The sequence below is a fragment of the Cygnus atratus genome, chromosome 1, assembly GCF_013377495.2.
Source record: "Cygnus atratus isolate AKBS03 ecotype Queensland, Australia chromosome 1, CAtr_DNAZoo_HiC_assembly, whole genome shotgun sequence".
Classification (NCBI taxonomy): Eukaryota; Metazoa; Chordata; class Aves; order Anseriformes; family Anatidae; genus Cygnus; species Cygnus atratus.
This window is the reverse complement of record NC_066362.1, coordinates 183,567,361-183,587,406: the sequence shown is the minus strand read 5'-3', so window position 1 is coordinate 183,587,406 and position 20,046 is coordinate 183,567,361. Positions and strand designations below refer to the sequence as shown.

The 20,046-nt window shown below is 40.5% G+C and overlaps 1 protein-coding gene across 5 annotated transcripts; it reads right to left on the bottom strand.

Annotated features, from left to right (window-relative positions):
- Positions 1 to 2,161: 2,161 nt before the first annotated feature.
- SPART (spartin) lies at positions 2,162 to 19,476 on the bottom strand. 5 transcript variants are annotated; one of them, XM_035542875.2, is made up of 9 exons: positions 19,368 to 19,476; positions 13,232 to 14,064; positions 11,969 to 12,166; positions 10,903 to 11,007; positions 9,440 to 9,569; positions 8,427 to 8,621; positions 7,270 to 7,428; positions 7,079 to 7,169; positions 2,162 to 3,803 (listed from the first exon to the last, which is right to left on the bottom strand). In XM_035542875.2, the coding sequence occupies exons 2-9, from the start codon at positions 14,060 to 14,062 to the stop codon at positions 3,617 to 3,619; spliced, it is 1,896 nt and encodes a 631-aa protein (XP_035398768.1). In that variant the 5' UTR covers positions 14,063 to 14,064; positions 19,368 to 19,476; the 3' UTR covers positions 2,162 to 3,616. The 5 variants fall into 5 exon arrangements, with proteins under 5 accessions (XP_035398768.1, XP_035398769.1, XP_035398770.1 ...); XM_035542876.2 differs by lacking the exon at positions 19,368 to 19,476 and adding an exon at positions 19,110 to 19,298; XM_050716449.1 differs by lacking the exon at positions 19,368 to 19,476 and adding an exon at positions 5,981 to 6,039 and having other exon boundaries at positions 3,656 to 3,803.
- Between the last annotated feature and the right edge of the window lie 570 nt (positions 19,477 to 20,046).

Here is a 20,046-nt window from a genome sequence, read left to right as displayed (position 1 = left end):
TTGGTGGAAAACTGGCAGGGCCATTAGGCTTAAAGTGTGGTGGTCAGCAGTATGACTGCCTGACTCCAGGATCAATACCTGAGCCCCTACCACTTCATTCTTTATTAACAACCTGGAAGACAAGCAGGGAACGCTTTCAGCAAGCTAGCTGCTGTTTAACAAATTGAGGGGAGCAGTCACTCTGCAGGAAGGTGGGACTGCCTTTTGGAGGGGATGGACAGGCCGGAGAGACAGGGTGCTGAAAGGAACTGAAATGAAATCCAAAAAAAAAAAAAAAACACAAGGGCAAGGTCCTACAAAGTACAGGCTGGGGGCAGTGACTAGAATGCAGCTTCACAGGAAAAGACGTGGTGGTTCCTGGTGGCCAAGCTGACCACGAGCCAGCAATTCACTTTCCAGCCAACAGCTTCCTGGGTGGCACTAGCAAGAGCGTAGCCAGGAGATTGGCAGAGGTGGTTCTTTCATTCCACTCAGCACTTGCAGGACCACACGCTGGAGTGCTCAGCTTTGTGTTCCCACACAGATCCTATAGGCTGTCAGGCTGATCATTGTTCAACCTGGAGAAGAAAAGGCAGTAGATCTTTTGTGTGGTAAACAGCTACCTGAAAGGTGGGTGCAGACAAAAATGAGTATCCAGGCTCAGTTTGTAAGACATTTATAAGTATAAACAGTATGCACAAGTGCGCATGAAAAATTTTGACCCAGTCTGAAGGAGAAATATTTATCTTCATCAGGGTCAAACATGGCAAAGGTCAGCCAGAGAGGTTGTGAAATCTCCGTCCTTGAAGATACTCATAACATGAGCTGATGTGGTGCTACTTCAGCTGTAGTTCTTTGGAGCAGGAGATTGGACTACAGACCTGGAGGTCCCTTCCAACCTACACCATCCTACGGTGTCCTGAATAACCGAGCCTGGTCAGCATGTTTTGTTGGAAGCTAATTTTCTAATTATTTTTAAAGGATTACAGGTCCAGTTGAGGGCAGAACAGTGGTTTATACCTAAAGAATGGTGAAGATGCCAGGGACTGCAGTAGCTTCAAATGACATGGAGGTCAGTCATTAAAAGTAATTTTCTCAATACAAGACTTGAGACCAATATTGTAGCAGAAAAGGTTTTGAAGAAACCAATTTGGAAACAGCACTGCATTAAGTAATCTGGTAGCAGTTCACTCAGTAAACAGCATTAGTAAGACTACTACAAGGACTGCCATACATCAAAAGATGGTCAGTGTTCAAAGTGAAAGCAAAACCAAGCTGGGAATAGAAAACAAACCTAAGATATGAGGCTCAGGGAGCTAATATAGTGTATAAAAGAAAGGGCTGAGATAACACATTACGCGTGTGAAAGCTGTTCTGTATGGCACAGGAACTGAGGAGAAGCCTACGGATTTGCTGCCCAGAGCCTAAGTAGTGACAACTGAAGCAGGTTGAGTTCAATGGCACAATACTTTCTGCAGTGAGTGGCTAAACTTTGGATCCCCATGAAAAGGGGAGATCATGGATATATCACATTAAGAACTGTAAAAGGGGCTAGACATTATTTAAAAAAAGAAAAAAAAAAGGGGGAGGCTTTAATCTGCCCTGAGACAAATTTGAAAGACTGAGAGACTGAGTACAGGTGAAGAAGACGATGACAACAGGTTAAACAGGACAATGCCTGCCTGACACCGATGGCATTCAATCTCCCTCCGCTCTCCTCCCTGCATACTACAACTTGGTCTCCTGAAGACTTTAATTCTGAAGCACTGTCTCCTGAAGCACTTCAATTTTAACTGTTTTAATACAACCTGTTGTTTAAATAGTTTACAGATGAAACTAGAGGGCATGAGCTATATATAAGACCCAAATGGCAGGAAGAAGGAAGATACAAATACAGACATTCCTATTGCAAAAGCAATTCCTAACAAACATCCTTTTGCCAGTATGAAATCTATATTAGCTTCAAATTGGTTACACTTGCTGGCAAGTGACAGATTGTAGTAATGGAAATTGTTATACTGTACATTTGATGGGCCTTTTTAGTTTGAAATATTTTAAGCTCTAATTGATGAACATGTTTCAGTTGTAGACATACTCCAAGACTGCTCTTTTATTACTTCACAAGTATTAGCTCTTCCACTCACTGATCCATACAGTAACTTTACATCATAAGAAGGCCAAGCACAGTTGAACCAATTTTAATTATCTTTATTTCCATGAATCACAGTTACACTTCAAGTGGTTAGTGCCTTTGTTTCACATTTCTCACCCCAAGTACACACCTACAGTAGCTACCACAAAATGTGCACTTATTATCATTCTAACAGACATTTGTCGCTACTGCCTTTTTTTTTCCCCAATCTGATACAAATACAATTTGCTAACAACCTTTTATACTTATTTTCTCCAATTATATGAAATCGAGACAACTTGTAAATTGATGGTGTTCTGTTTGTTGCAGGTCCAGCCAAGATTAGTTAGAATGTATAGCAGCTTTAAAACTCAGTAACGAACTGATAAATAATTAGCAGTATAAAGTCATCTCAAGGGATAGACTTGCATATGGACTAGGAATAAGATATAGGAATGGGATGAAAAAGCTACATAATATTTATTCTATTCCACACATCTCCGAAGTAAAAGGTATGACAACAGGCATTTTTAAGAGATGTCAACTTGTGCAGCTATGAATTCAACAGAATAAAGATGCTGTTAGAACTACTTGTTGAAGCAAATAGCTAATGCCTTCCATTAGGGATCCGTGACATATATGCTCTGGATTTCTTCTGGACTGGCTGCAAAGCACAGAATGCATAGAAGTTTCTAGTAACCTCAACATATTTTTTTTTATGGAAAAATATTTTAATTTATGCAAAAACACGCATCCTCTTTATACAAAAAAAAAATCTCAATTTCAAGGAATCTTAACTCCTTATGGAGTCAATTGGGGAATACATTTTTTTCCTCGAGCTATAAATACCCTCTATTAGAAGAAATGCTTGATATCTTTGGTCTGCTTACATGCTGGAGGGAGAAAAAGTAATTTTAAAGGACATGACTACCTAGCTACCTGAGGTTCATCTTTCATTTCTTCTAATATGAACTTTGGAAAACATTAGCTGTTTAGTAGCTGAGAAGGGAAATTCTCTACAAAGCAAAGAATAAAGCACGAACATATTTAAGTAGTGCATATTAAATAAGATCACTCTGTTTTAGTAAAACTAACTCTTAAGGATAGTAAAAAAACAGAACTAGTAACCATACTTGTATAAGAATTAGTAATCCTATTTGTTCGGTATCACCACCTTCTTTACAAATATAATGTATTACAAAAATATTCATAACATTTCTCTATTAATCTATTGTTCCATACTATATTTTGATAAAGTGCTTACAGAGGCAAGTTTATCAACTGAAAACTCATATCAATCTGCAACAATACAAGACAATTAAGGAGACTTTCATTTTTCCTTCCAAAAATGCCCTTCCATACCTTTGTATTTTCCACTGCAAATTAAGTAACAGTTGCTTGAAAAGTAGAGTATGATTGGCGTTAAATCACAGATTAGCAATGTAGTTACTTTTAAGTAGGAAGTTTCATATCTAACGTAAGGCTTTGAGAAATATTTCATTGTTTTCACTTTTTATCTTTTTTCTCCTTATCCAATACTTTATACTCATCTAACACAGCATGTCCAGTTTCCTTTGCAGTTCTCTTTACAACAGCTTTGATACCAATATTGTCAATGTTAAATGCTGTCACACCAACATTGATTGCAGAATTCACAGCGTTGTCGGTAGCGTGGCCAGCATCATCTCCATACCTTTTAAGAAAGACAGCAGATTTGTAGATAAGTGTACTTAGTATTTTTCTCTTCACTAGAATTCTTTCAAAAGCAAGGATTTAAGCATTACTGAGAACAGAGAATAAGCACACAGCCTGAATGTCGAAGGAGTAAAATGAGAAATTAGCAAGTCATTTAAGTAAGGGTTGCTCTTCTATAAGGCAGATTTCTCTTTAAAGATGCCAGTATGCTTCTGTCATTTTTCCTCAAACTGTCCAGTCTGTCTTCCTTCTACCTCTCTAGTTTTGAAGAAAGGAATAGAAGGCTTGCCTACAGAACCATAAGAAACAGGGTTTTTGTGTGTTTGTGTGTGTGTCTGTGCCCGTGCGTAAAAACCCTTTAAGTACTCCTTAAATAAAACTCCTCATACCCAAATAAGCCCACCTCTGCAGCTGTTCAACCTCCTCAGTCTGTACTTAGTGTTAGGTCAGAGGTTGGACTAGATGATCTTGGAGATCTCTTCCAGCCTAGATGATTCTGTGATACCATGGGTGACAGCACTGAGGAGAGAGGGCAAACACTGTCCTGCCTTCTCAGCTGTTACAGAAAAAGGGACTGTAGTCACCTCTGGCATATCTTTTCTTGGTTGGCTGGTACCACCACTGCGAGAATAGTGCTTGGTTAGTACTCGTCCTAGATCACCCTTGCCTGTGCCTCCATGGTATAATGTAACATTATGTCTGGTGTAAGAATGACACATGGGTTTGAAGTCCCCAGAGCAGTCACACTGAGGTAGTGCATCTCTGTGCCCAAGCAGTTTAACCCGGACGGTCTATCAGGTCTCCTGGGGACAGAGGATTGTTGTCACAGCTGTGCTTATAATGTTGGAGGTGGCAGGGTCCCTACAAAAAACTCCATTGTGCAGTGAAAACTTATCTGAAGTAACCTGGAATCAATACAATGGCAAAGGGGAAGGGGGAGAGGGAGAGGAAAAAAAAAATAGTCATACAAAACCCCAAAAGACTCAAAGCTATCTTGAGGATATGTTGAAAATTACTGAGTGAGAAACCTCTGGTCTTTTCACTGGACCGTGGGTCCAGCTTCTTTACTGGGGGCAACTTTAGGGGGGCAACTCAGCAGTCAGAAATTAATTACTTAACTGCGAAGAAAGGTAGAGAGAGCATATTGAAGAAGGGCAGAAGTATAGTGAGAGCAGTAACTCCAGTTGTTGCTGGCAGCCAGGCATTGCCCCAGAGAGCACTGTAAGCAGACAAACCAGGCCAAAGGGAAGCATTTCTTGCAATGTCAGAATCTCAGCAATTAGCGGAGTTACTATTTTCCTGGGTTTCTTATAAACAGAGATTCTTTGAGGACCTCAAAATAATGCTAAAGAGAAGCACAGGATATGAAAGGTTCCAAAAAATCTATCGCATTATTAAAAGAGCAGCCATGTCATATTGGTGTGAGCCAACAATGAAACCAAATTAAAAGGATCAGCGTTTTTGTTTTGTTCTTGTTTTCAGTTCTCTAAGAGTGACAGCTCTGAATCACCACCATCTGATTTGCAGATCACAGAATTAATCTCACAGCAAAAGAGCACTACTTGTCAATTTGATTAGTTATTTTCATTCAGGAGTATCATAAGCCATTTTGCTATAACATCAGTAAATTATAGTAAGACTACTGGTTATGCAACACAGATTAATAATTTCTTAAATATTTGATAATTGATTTTTCCCTTTGCCTGTCTCAATTGCATCATTTGTGCCGTTTTTAAAATAAAGTTGGGAAGATGCAAATACTGCAAACACTTACACCACTATAAAACACAGTAGGTGAGTAGCAAGGTACTTTTGCAGAACTATTACTTCTGAAGCTATGTTTTCCCCCAGTTCTGATCAACATACACATTGGATGAGCATCTTTTTATAATTGCATCAGCAAAGATATTGCAGCTAAATTTTAGCAGAATTTTTTGTTGATTTATGAGAGACTACGATGATGCTCCTTTAGCTTTGTTTCCAGTAAGGGGAATTTAGCTGGTTCACCAAAGTACCTGGAGTGGAAGAAGTCTTTTTGTCACTGAAACAGAAACCAGCTTACAGACAAGATGTGTAGAATTTTAATACATTTATATAATAGGATAGAGTCTAAAGATGGAGGAAATCCTCAATTATCAAGTATTTCAGATTGTATTAACTGCAACTTGTAATTACTTTTTGTTTTTCACTTAGCGTCTGTCACCTGCTGATCTCCGCATTTCCTATTTTTATATCTAAAAGAAAACATTAATGTGAATTTATATGAAAAAGAGTACTGGTACAATACCTGCTGACATCCCTACAGAGAACAAATGTTAGCAATAAAGCACCCCTGTTAGCTTGCTATCTAGCCTCCTATTTGAGATGCATCAGAACAGAACGAAATGCCAATTGACCCAACACTATAAGCTGATGTTTACCTTGTTACCCTCTGCTAGTAGCTTGCATGCACTTCCAGCAATCCTTTTTAACTTCTCTTTTGCTACGCTTATCACTGACTCCATTTAACCTATATGTTTTTGCTTACTCTTCATGTTCAACTATAAATATTGATTTTTTTTGAGGGCTACATTTCATACATACTGCAGTTATTTGAGTATCTTCCCTTATTCTCTGAAGCATCTTTAAGTACACAGACTTATCAACTTTGGTCTTTGTATTATCTTAGTAATACAATCCAATTACCTTTTTCTGTAGCAACATCTATATTTTGCAAGTCCAACCCCACGTCTCATTTTGTTTCCTCCTATTATCACTATTTATGCCTTAGACTTCCTTATGCAGTTCTCCTTTTGTATCTTCTTGCTTTAATCTGACCTGCTGATAGCAGGTGCTGATAAATTCTTTCATTTTTTCATCAAGTTCAGCTACGTTTGTATAAATTCAAGATGAGAGTTGAGGCGTTTAAAACAGCTACTCTCTCCCCAATGACACATGGGAGAACAACGATATAAATCTGAACAATATTTATTAACACTGCCTGAAGCTGTGATACTTCTAAAAGACAATATATATATTAAACCACAAGCATTCACTCATTTCATACTTTTACTTACAGGAGATACTTGTTACTGTGTACTCAGCAGTTTATCATGTGCTGTATAATTAGGGTATTATGGTAGCTTTCCTGCACTTTCATGAGCTTTTTTACCAGTATGCAATCACAATGACAATGCAAGTCCAACCCCACGTCTCATTTTGTTTCATCCTATTATCACTATAGAAGTCCTATTATCACTGTAGAAGAGGAAACCAATAAAAAAAATAACTTACTTGTATTTGACAGTTTTTACAGTCTCAGTTGAAACACTTTTAGCAATGCACTTAGCTGCACTTTCTAAACCTTGCCACACTGTTGAAAACCCTGTAAAAACGAACAGATTATTTGAAAAAATATATATACATATACACATACACATGCACTGAAAAGTATGCAATTAAAAAGCATACAGATTTTTTGTTACCTTGAACTCCACTTGCTGCTACCACCAGAGCACCATCAAAAGTGGATTTGCCATCTTTGTCCTTCTTAAGGGATTCTGGAACTAATTTGCTGCCGTGCTTCTTCACATGCGGAGCCAGCTCCTTTCCAACGCAGCTCGCTATAGAGCACACTCCCTCAACTAACATAAGACAATTGCATGCAGATTACTTAGTTAGAACACAGAATCTTTCTTTAAAAATCCTTACTCCTAATTAAAGTATGCTTCACAGAAGTCTCAAATATTACTTTTATGTAAATATGCTTATTCTGAAGACAAACTTTAATCCACACTTAAGTATCCAACTGATAGAGAGGAATTTTCAGATTCTGAGCAGCTCCAATTCCTAAGAAACAAGTAGGGTTGGTCTTGTGGCTAAAAGCACTAGAAAATAAATAGACATTTGTCACGTGTTCTAATTTCAAAAAATTGTTTCCCTGGCTTTGTTACCCCCGACTTGCAGATGGGGAACAAGATGTTTTCCTTTCCTTTCTTGTCTTCTGGAGAACCCTTTCTTAGAATCATTCCAGCTCTCCAAAGTAGTTATGTAACATCCAGCACTACTTACTTTTTAACTTAGATGAGTCATTAGACACTAAATATAAACACTGATACAAATAAACAACAGAATGAACTTACTGAGAGCTGCTATGATTACCAAGCGCCACTGAGCACCAACCCATTTCTATTTGAAAGACTATACATAGTCAATAGATTTGTTTCCAGGCACGTGTGTTTACAACTATGCACACACACGCGCTGTACTGGTGCAATATATGTTAGTCACTACTGATAACCATGTATATTAAAAACTGTGCTATTAACTTACGAAGAAAAAGAGACCATTCTGAACTAAAACCCAGAAAAAGTTGCAAAACCCTGCCAAACTTAAGACTGCAGGAATGCTCTGCCATGTAGACTGTTCTTTTTAGTAAAGAAAAAGATGCCTCAAGGCCATCCAATAACAATTATTCCTAAAGCACATCTCACATAGCAGATAACCAGGTACAAACAACTATTCTCCATATTTCAGCAGGTCAGTCCCTCCTCTAGTTCCCTGGCTAAAGAAACCAGCTCATTTTATAAAATATTTACTCTTAAGGCATAAATAAAATATACTATGAAATGGAACATGTTACCTAAGAACTGGCTGACTTTCACAGCTCCTCCAGTAGCCTGTTTTGCTACATGAAGCCCCTTTGCTACAGTTGGGTTGACTTCCAGAGGTTTTTCTTCGGGTTGTATGTGTTCTCGCAGTTTAGAAGCTCCTTTGTGAATAGCTTTACCAGTGTATTCTGCTCCTTTTATTAGGCCCCAGCTTACCCAAGATGCACCTTCGAGGCAAAAATTGTTATTCTAAAGACATGCAGAGTTTCAGAGACTAGAATTCCCACAGCTTTCCCTCCTCTGCCTTTCCAACACTGACCTTAGAAACATTCCTGATTACAATCTGCAATTATACTCTTCCCTCACTGGGCCAGTACGAATTCCTGAAATGACTTCTGCTCCTACACCACCTACGCTTTCCCAACTCATTTTATTTAAGTCTAGTACAACCATTCTTCATCCAGATGTCAGCTTAACACACAGACACACAGGTTTTGTTTGTTTGTTTGCTTTGTTTTTGTTTTTTAAATAGACATCCAGGTCCCAGCACGGTCAGAAGTGATAAAACTGCACATCTCAATACTATTAACATTCTGAAAACGTATCACCCAGCCCACTTGCCATTCTAGCAGATTCATATTTATTCCAGTCAGTTGGTCATTTGTGTATTCCACAGCTTCTCAGAGGACAAGAACTGTTTATCAGCAGAAACCACAATAGATCCATGCTTTAATATAACTGCTCACACAAATAAAACTGTGCTACCACGGTGGTTTGAGTCACATAGGGCAATATCTAATTTACGTTGTCATATTAGCAGTCTAACCGGTTTGCAACAAGCAAGACTGTTGGCAGGGGATTCAAATTCCGTACTGTTTTTATAAAGCACACCAAAGTATCCTTCACATTATTATAATTGGAAGCAGTGAATAACTATTTCTGACCACTCAAATCTTACTTGCACAGAGGCACTGAGGTGAAAACAGTGTTTACATATTATTTGCAGAGGTTTCTATTCGGTGTAATCCTCTTATTACAACAGTACCTGACAAGATTCCATGGGCGACTTTCTCGCTCCATTCTGGCAATTCTTTCTGATTTTCTCCTCCTTCTGGTTGTGGTTGGATATGTACAGTCTGAGGCAAATTAATCACATCACTAGAGGCTTCTGAAGGCTGGCAAATGAAAATAAACATCTGAGAATCCACTTTGCAAGATATCATCAAGATTTCTGCTTTAGATCATTAAGATTCGTTAACACAAAAAAAAGGAAATTCTGTATGTTCCTGTGAATTCAATTACTTTTGCACACTCTACACTGCCTTCATCCAGTTACAATGAGAAGATTTGCCTGCCAACAAGGCCATATAGTCAACTAAGTAGGCATAGCCTACAGTACACGTTAGCTAGCATAAAATAGATGGGCAAGTCTTTTTATCTTTTATTTAATCTCCTCAGAGGGAAGTCAACTCTGCTGTGATTCAGTACGGGAATCTTTACTCAGAGAATCCAGCTGCACTAAAAGAATGCAGCTGTTTTGGTTGTTTGCTCCTCATCCTTTTTTCTCAAATCCAAAAATAAAGGGGATTATTCATTCCCCACGCTGTTGATGCTTTTGCAGACTGGCACAGCCAAGGAACATGCCAAGCTGTGCGTGACAGTGCTCCACGCTTAAAGTTGGGCAGAGAGGCTCTGTGCAATTTCAAGTCAAACTCCAGAGTTTCTTGAGTAGACATTAATCACTCAAACACAGCAATTACCACCACAGTCTGGTTAGTGTTTCTAGAAAGCGTAACACCACTTTACACAGTTCACAGACAATGAATAATTAAACTTAAACTAAAAAAGGCAGAAAGAGATGCAACGGATTTAAGCCTTGGTTAGGATTCTATTTTTAGTACTTTTGCAATGTAAAAGCCAAAATAAACATTTCAGTGATTGAAAACAATGCTAGTTAGCAAGGGATAGAAAGAAAAATGTTTTGTCCAAAAGTCTATATGAAAGCATTTGTAGATGAAACCTATGAACAGAATGCACGATACAGAATCATATTTGAGAACGCATGGAATTGTTAGATTCCCCTGAAGTATTTACTGGATATAAAAATATATGGCACTGCACAAAGATGACTGTTTCAGTAAAAAAAACAAAACCAAGAACAGTAACAGGGAAGAAGAGAGAAAGTCTTAGTAAGTCTCTACCCAAAAGGTTAACAATGTATCGCTGACTTACAGTACATCAGTTACTGCTCAGCAGCAGTGTGAAATCTCATCTTCAAGAAATGCCCTTAGCATGTGATCAAAACACTTTGGGGGTTGGGCAGGAAAAATAACCTCAATACGCACATACAATTAAAGAAATCCCTCAAATCAATTAAAAAAAATTAAAAAAAAAAAAACATTGCTACTGTCAACCAAGTTTGGAATCTCAACAGTTTTAAACTGTATTTCAGTGACACTTCTTTTTTTCTTACTATCAATTTTTTAGAATCGCTGTCCTGGAATTTACCTGGACTTTGTGGCCAGACATCTGTTTTAACTTATCTTCAAAATACGCTCTGTCTGTTGCTGGGAGCTGTGAAGGTAACCCTACTCTCTCATGGGATCCTGGCACCTGTGATATCACATCAGGGAACATTAACAAAAACACAGAGTTTTAGGACAATTAAGGGACTAACGTGATATCCGATAAGAACTACTTCTATGCAGGCAAGATTACAGAATTTATCCAGTAAGTCCTGCAGTGAAACATCACACAGTTCTGTAGTACTTTTCCCTTTTAAGTAAAAATTAGTGGCCTCCTGCTGAACTCAACAGGACTTGCAACAGAACTCTGCCCACATGGCATGCAGCCAACTGGCCCCTCACTGTCACCGCTTTCAGATGTCGGTGATTCAACCAGATGGCATCTTTCGTGAACAGATATAAGCTTGCTATCAGCTAGTAAGTGGTTATCGATTACCATTCTTTGTGAAATGGTGCTCAGAGCTCTTAAAGCAACGTTTTCCACGTTTTCAGGCACTGTATCTTATTGCATCTTTGTTAGATTATGTTTTGTTGTTTTTTTTTCTATTTTCTCCCTTAATATCTTACTGCAATAAGGTACCAGATTAATCTATTTTGAGATCCCATTTGAAGGGGGATTTTTTGAGGCACTCGCTATTTTCAAATGCCCTCTTTGAAGCTGCTTAACAGTTTTGAACTGTAATTGCATTTGTGTACGTTATTCCAGGAATGGTATCATCAAAACTACACAGAGCGTGTGCATGTGTGTGCGACCACAGGAAAAAAAATCATACTTACTCCTGAAAAAAACATTTGGGGACCTTTGAGAAAAAAAAAGTGAAAATATATAAAATGGTTTCCAACTCCCCTCTGTGCTTGCAACGTTTTATTTTAAAAATTTCTACACTCCTACCTCACCAAGCCTACAGTTACATTACTAGGCATGCTTAATCTTGGCTACTTTATTTCTCACTGGTGAGCTTACCAGCAGGACACACATTAAATATAAGCTGGCATCGATCACTTCCACCTTTCATTATCAGTTCAAAAAAGGCAGCCTGGGACTTTACCTGGAGTCGAAGGTCAGACATCTGTTTTAACAGATCCTCAAACAGCTCTCGGTCAGCTGCTGGGAGTTCAGAAGACAACACCACGCCCACATAGGACCCCGGTGTCTGGGACATGGTGTCAGGGAACATGTAGACCCCGGTATTGCAGCACAGAACGGGAGACTGACCACTCATTAGAGGATACAACCAGTCACAAACCTAGAAAAGATAAATACTTGAAGGAATTAAAGGATTCTTTTATTTTTACAAGACAGACAATGCACTGATTAGCACTACAAACTTGATTTTCCATACCGTTTAATAAGAAAAATAAAAAAAGCCTTAGGCATCTTGAGAAAACAAAGAAACAACAGAAAAATCAATCCCACAACCAATTGAAAAACCTACATGACTGTGGAAATACCATTCTTGATTAGTCCTGACAGTCTAATACAGAGAAAATACTAATTTCCAGGGGACTGGAATTCAGGCTGGTAGCCTCTTGGCCGAAGCCTTGTCTTGAGGCCTAGTGCCCTACAAAGAAATCAGGAGTCCCAGCGCCTCTAGCTCCCTGCCCATCTCAGGACAGGGCTCCATAAGAGGATAAAGAATGTACGGCTGTCACTGGCCTGCTGCTGAAGATTGCGAACACAGGAGCAGGTGTACCTGTAGAACCCAGACCAGGAACTGTTTGTTTTTCAGAGCTTCCCCTTTGCTGCTGACACTTCCAGCCGCCAATCGAGGAGATCCAAAGTTAGAAACCGGACCAGAAACACAACGTGCATTACAGAACACGCCTGCATGAAGCAAGCATGGACTAAAAGAATCCAAGTAACATATCTTTTGCATTTGGAGATCAGAATCCAGATTAACACGGGCCCTCAAATTCCAAACTATCATCTCTCCAAGGTAACGGCAATACTTTAACACTAGTTGAGACTGAAGTGGATACTGCATCAACCCACTTTTTACTGAAATGTTCTGGCACGTGAATTAACATTTCTTCTCTATGTGAGGAAAGTTAATTTTATGAAAAGAAGTGCTAAACCTTTAGAAAATGGAATTCACCTCAACAGTAGGCACTCAAGAACCTTGGGAAGACACTGGAGTAGTTTTCTCAGAAAAGCCCTAAAAGTGTTTATTCACAGAAAAGCTGTAAAATCCTTTGTATTATTATCACACACAGATTTAGACTCACAAAACCAAGAACTTAGAAAGACTGCCTTTTAAAGTTTTATGACATTTTTGAAAGATAATTAAAGGAGAAAATTATCTTTCTGTTACCTGAAGAAACGCAGGCGGACGATTCTGGGCCACCTCACTGTCTGTGTCCAAGAACTTCACGATGCGCAGGTAGCCAGGATAGGAAGGAGCACTGACCTGCCCATCAGGAGTCACAAAGAATATCTGCACTCCTTGGGGAATCAAGATCAGCTCATCTGCATCCACTCCCAGATTTTCAAGGGGAGGTGGCTGAGTACACTTCTTGTAGTAGTCCTCACCTACGGAAGAAAACTCCCCGGAGTCTGTGCCGTAAGACACGGTAAAGTGGCCGTTGGTTGCTTGAGGAGTATAGGCAGGAGGTGCTTCATTTGGCAGACACAGAGGTTTTGCAGATGATGGACTCGTAGCTGGAATTTGCCCCTGGCTCACAGGTGCAGCGCTTCCATCTGCTGCAGGTGGCTGGCTCGGTACAAACAGAGCAGTAGGTGCGGGGGGTCTTTCTGGCTTTTCCGTGGAAGGAATCGAGGGGTACAGCTTGGGCACCGCAGCAGGGGCATCCACTGCTGCAGGACTTGCTGGTACAGTGGGGACATTTTGTTCTAGAGTGCCGAGTCGAGCATGAACATTTTCGAGGGTCTCCTTCATCTTTTGTTGCATTTGCCTGGCAGACTCCCACTGGGGTCCCAGGCATGCAGGCCCCTGCGATGGAATGCTGACTCCTCGGAGCAAGTGGTCAAGTCCTTTCTTATAGTAATTTCTTGCCTCTTCCTTCTGACCCAGTTCATCTGTATTCAGGCCTTTATTGATAAAAATAAAGGCTTTCCTGTACTCTTCGTTAATAGCTTTAATATTGGCGTCTTCTTCCATAACTGGATCCTGCAGTTGTTCCATCACTGCAAATTGGAATAGAAGTTAGTAAGAGTATTCACAGATGAAGTCAAACGAAGTTTACCTTATAACGAAGTGTCTTCTCATTGGCTGTATTAGCAGAAAGCTATCTAGTTGCTTGGTACAAATCCTGATATATTGCAGTTTTCTCCTATTAACCTTTAGATTTGGACTATACGACTCCAGTCAGCACGGAAGTTAACTCCATAACCATCACACCACATTTATTTCTTAAGAACTTACGCATTAGAAGAATACAGACATGCCTGATGTTAAACATTTCATCTTAAAAAGTATTAAGGTCAGTAACAAACAGTGGAGAAGAATACATAAATCTAACTTAACTTTCAAGAACGTTTTCCTCCCAAATCCCTAAGGTACTAAAAAATTCAGTTAACAGCTTGTCTATTTAAATAAAGGCTGAACTCAAAAACTCTGTACATTTTTATTTAAAAAAATTAAGGAAAAGCACTCAGCAGATTTAAACAAATCCTGATAGTCTTCAACTAACATCAACACACGGAACTGGGAAGTAATATTTTGGACAGTTAAAGCTGTGCTTTATAACATGAATACCAGGAAATACTTCCTTTAGAGTGTTTACAACAGGAGAAAGAACATTGGTGTTTTCCCTTCCTTGCTCTCCAGGAGACAAGAACTCGAAGTACTGACACGTACCAAAGCTTGTAGATTCTGTTTGTTTTTTAGAATATATTCCTCAAACAGCCCCATGTATACTTGAACAACTGAAGAGCAAAAACGAATCTGACAGATTCATTTGAACTTCAAAATGTGCAAAGCCACTGTTTTAACTGAACTTGGCCAAATACAACAAATACAACTTGTTCTTGGACTAAAACAATATTTACAACACCCAATGTAAAAAATGTTGGTGAAATTTTTTGCTCACAGTGTTGAGAGCTATTGTCAATCCAGACAAATTGGGTTATCATACTAGAAGAGAGTAATAATCATGGGCAACAACAAAAAATGGATACTACTTAAAAAAGAAAGAACATTTATTTTCAGTAGAAACAACAATTCTTTTCTGTAAGCTATATGGAAGAACGGAGAAAAACCTAGAGACACTCGTCTATCACAATGACTGCATGCTACACTAAAAAGGCAAGTAAAAAAAAATTAGAAGTGTAAAAATAAAAAACCTTCTATTACACACAGTAGCATTAATGCCACCGTAACAAGAACTGGTGGGACCACACCAGTGCTGAGCAGCATTTAAGAAAGCTGCACCAGAACAGGAAGAGGAGTGCAGAAGGTTACTGAAATTTTCTGGTGAACCAATTACTCCAGAGAAAAGTAACATAAGTTTGGCTTATCAGGCTAATAAAGCAAAGGGTAAGAGATTGGATTAGTTTCTATAAATATCCTGGATGAAATGAAGAAAGTAAGTCAGGAAAGAAGAAAAGAACTATTGAAATGCACACTCTTATTAAAATCCTGAAACAGTACCTTCATTTATTTAACAGCTTTTACCGGTTTGCGCAAACTGTCAATAAAACAAAAGCAGGCTCAAAAATTTCCTTCTCCTCCAACAAAGACAAACAAACTTCACAAGTGAAGGTCATAAAAACATCCTGAAGAGGCAAAGACTGAGTGCTGTGCTCTACTCCCACATCTTTGACGACCAAAAGCAGAGGGCGCTTGTGTGAGTGACGCACCTGCGGGCACGTGACAGAAGTGTCAGGCAGTCCGCAAGGCACCTGTTACCTCTGTGACGTGACACAATCCTGCTCTGTGCGAGACGAGCTGTGCACGTTTTAGCCAGGAGCATTACAGGGAGGGCTGGAGAAGGCAGCCTGCGTGGAGCAGGTCACGAGCCACCAGCCTTGCTGCCCGTTCCCTGTCATGCAGCAGAAAAATGAATCCTGGGCTGGAGCAGGTTCTCTGGCTGGCTACTGCCCTGCTGTCACTAGGCTTGGTATCTTTGATTTAGGCTGAAGAACGCTGGCATAAGAATAAATGTGCATTTAATAACCACTGAGGCATAAAGATTAGAAGCTATAAGCGTGCCTCTGACCAGGACAACTGCAAGCAACTAGAATGAAAGTAACTGGGAAGAACTACCACCTTCGCGGACAGAGATTTATCCTTACATGAAAGATATGTGACATGGTTACGTAGACTTCGTGATCCGGGACAACCATGCTTACGTCTCTGCATCACTCCTAAGATATGCACTGGTTAAGCTTCCACATAATGGAAAAATATAGACATTAACCAAGTATACAGAATAATTAAAGATAGACATAGTCAAATCATTTGCTAGCAAAAATACCTAAAGAATCCTAAACCACATCGGCTTGTGTGAACACCTGTATTTACTGATGAAAGACCCATTCTTTCATCTTTATACTCTTCTTAAAACGAAGACACCGTAACAGTGAAGAACTTAATCTAAAAATTATTTTAAGCTCCTACTCAGAAAATGTTTAAAAGAGGAAAAAAAAAAAAAAAGGTCAGAGTTTAACCTAACATCACAGCTTACTTTTTCAGGAGCAAAATCTAGAATTTTGACATTTTTAGTGCCTGTCAATCCAGTTCTGTAACAAGCCCCTTCCTAAAGCTTTACGTAAAGTATTTGGGTGAACAAAACTGCAGTACCACTGTCTACTTTGTCCCCTGTGTTCTGATCTGGTTTTCTTGGGAGGCTAAGTAAAAGCTATTATCCAGATTTTACATAATTCTTTTGCTAACAATTTTACTGTAAAACAAGAAGTGACATCATGAAAAAACCCAAAAAAGTGACATCATGAAAAAACCCAAAGTCAGGGTATGCTTACTGTACTGTCAAGAACACCATTCTTGCTAAAGCTCATTCTTTATTAACACTAAAAAAAAATCTGTAAGGAAACAGAGATGTCAGCAAGACCAGTGTGTACATGGCAGCAGCGCAAGGCCATGTGTGGCAGAGATACAAAAGCAGGATCAGTGATTCAGAAGAGCAGGAGTGTTGTTAACTCAGCTCTGATTGTTCGAAATATCCCCAATTTGTGCTATACATACAGCACAGTTACTGCCAAACCATGCATTTGGGTGACAGGGAGCTTGGAAACTGAGGACGGAATTCACAGCAGATTTTAATACAGGATAACTAAAAGTCAGCCTGAAGGGCTGAATTTAATTCATTGCTATTTATTAAAATTAACACGAAATAATGGCTGATGTACTAAAGTAAATAAACCAGCTGGGTTGCTCCCTTACAGCACAAGAGGAAATATCCTCTGAAACAGAAAATTGAAGTAGTTAAATGATCATATTCAAGGAAGATCCTTACCCTTGGTCATTATCATTTTCAGTGTATGATTTCAATACCGTATTTAAGTGTCCTGCATGTTTTAATATTTATCTGTAATCCATTCCTGTACAACGTAGAGTTATTCCCTCTGTTTTAAAGCTGGAATGAATGGCAAGATATATATTGCTAAATACAACAGCACCAGAAACCAACCTCTGGTCCAATGGCTGGATGTGCAAACTGGCCCAGATCCGTGCTTCTTAGTGCTAAGTAAGATATAGAGCAACTTAGACAACGCTGGTCCAAAACAGCTAAGAAAAGAGCTAACGGGCACTGCAGATAATCACAGGTCAATCCAGGGCTTGAACTCATTCCTCAGCCCTTTCTCAGTCATTACTACAGATATACTCCGGGGTGCTAAGTGACTTGACCATGGAATGCTATGGGGCAACAGGGAAATCTGGGTTCAGTTTGACATTGTAAGCTAACATCTCAGCTATTTGGCTGCCAATCCTTCCTCTAAAGCAGCAAATCCTTCTTCATTTAAAAAATAAAGAAAAAAAAAAAACCAGTTCAGTTGTGGATCTTACTGCGAAAAGGCATGAAGCCTAAAGCTTATTAAGAGGATTAAATATCCTGACTGACAGAGGTAGAACACTCTCCTCTACTCCCTGCATTTGAAACTTGGAGGTGGGGATAACGGAGGGGAAAAAAAAAAAAACAACACCAGAACAAACTCCTTAATCCAGGAGATCGTCCTATACGTCAGTTGTTTTTCTATCAGCCACTGATTTCAGAGATGAAGACAATGAAGGAGAACTACAATGCAGACAGAATTATTTAAACCTTATTTCTGTAGGGAGCAACTAAAATATCAGTAACTTTTGAGATTTTTGAAACGTATTGATTTAACGCAAATGTCATAAAGGATTCCAACTACTATAAACCAGGTACTAGCTTATCAACTTTGCTTTTTTTTTTCCCTTTTATTTAAATTTTTTTTTTTTTAAAGTAGCCCTTAAATTTTTCATTAAGTGGTGGCTTACAGCTGGTATTTAAGCACTTAAGGCTTGATAATATGTAAAGAGGGTTGGTGATCTGATCTAATACGGTAATTTTTACTCTTTTAAAATTACTGGGGACTTCACTAAACTTCCATCACCTGATATTTCAATGTGGATCGATATTTCAGGCCTGTATCCCAGCACCTACATGCATGCAGCTAACAGGTCTCATTTCCCTCGTTTCCATACTACTGCTGTCTCAAGCCGGTTTTGCCCAAAAGCACGGACTTCCTTCCTGGCTCCTTGGTCTGTCCTTCTGCCGCAGGGCTCCAGCGCCGAGCTGTTAGGCTCTGAGGTGCCCACTTGGCACACCTCTGAAAAGGGAAGTGAAAAACTAGCGGGGCAGACACGTGCCCTCCTCACACAGCTGTGCCGCCCGGCACCCTACCTTTCCTCTGCCATCACCTACAAAAACATCGCCACTATCTGGAGCATTCTGTGGGCTGTGATCCTGACGACATGACAGAAAAATACGGGTGACGTGAGATGGCTACTTAATACTTTACATCAGGAGCAGGCCTGTCACTGCCAACAGATTCTCCACACGCAGACAGAAACGCCCCTGTTTGTTTTTAAAAGAGAATAGCTGCTTCTATTTCAACCAAGCTGACAAGAATCTTTCAAAAGAGACAGAACACGCAGAGCAGGTCCGCGAATTTTGACAAATAACCCCTCGCTTCCACACCGAGACACTTTACAATGGTTAATTACCATTAATTCCCGTACCTACCTCAGCCCAGCCCGGCGCTCCCGCTGGGCCCTCACCCCAGCAGCTCCCCACACCGCGGGGCTGGGATGGAGGGAGGGAAGGAGGGAGGGAGGCAGGGCACTGCCACCCCCCGCAGCAACAACCCGGGCCCACGGCGACGGCCCGATGTTTTCGCAGCCCTACTCCCGTGAGGGGACAGCAGCCGCCCGGCCCCACCGCCACCCCGAGCCCCGTCCCGTCCCGCCGGGCAGGCCCCAGCTCCGCGACCGTCGCCCTCACCGCGCCAGGCTGCGCCCGCCGAGCCCAGCCGCGGCCTCCAGGCCCCGGCGACAGCGCCCGCTCCGCCCCCGGCTCGGGGCGGGCCCCGCCGTGCCCCGCTGGGGCGGCGGCTCCCGGCTGTGGGAGGCTCCGTGTGGAGGCTCCGAGCCCGGCACGGCAGGGCCTCGGCACCTGACCCCGGCCGCCGTGGTGGCTGCTGTGGCAGAGAGGCCGTGTCCGTGCTCCGCCGCAGCACCTGGCACCTGCCTTCCCACAGCGAGCCCCTCAGTGAAAGTGTTGCTGGTGTTTGTGGTTATAACCCAGCAGCACAGTATTTATCTGTCCCTCTCATAGTCACGGTGCTAAAAGTCTCAAGTGCTTTCTGTGTGAATTTCACACTAAAAGATTGTAGGCCATGTTAACTCTAGCAAAGGTGGTGGTGTGTGTGCTAGCGCACAGCTCTCCACTTGACTTGTTCTGGGGCCTGTATACCGTCAAAAAACTATTCATTTGGCTATGTCTGTGCTGATTGTGAATCAACCTCTGACACAATCAGGACCGCAGGCCATGTGAAATTCATGGTAAACTATGTATTTAGTGAGCGGCAGCCGCATCCAGCACAGTCTTGGAAGATGGTTTTGACTCTCACCCCTGTTCAGCTCTGAGGTTTCTCTAGAAATTTGTTGCACGTTGTAGTTTC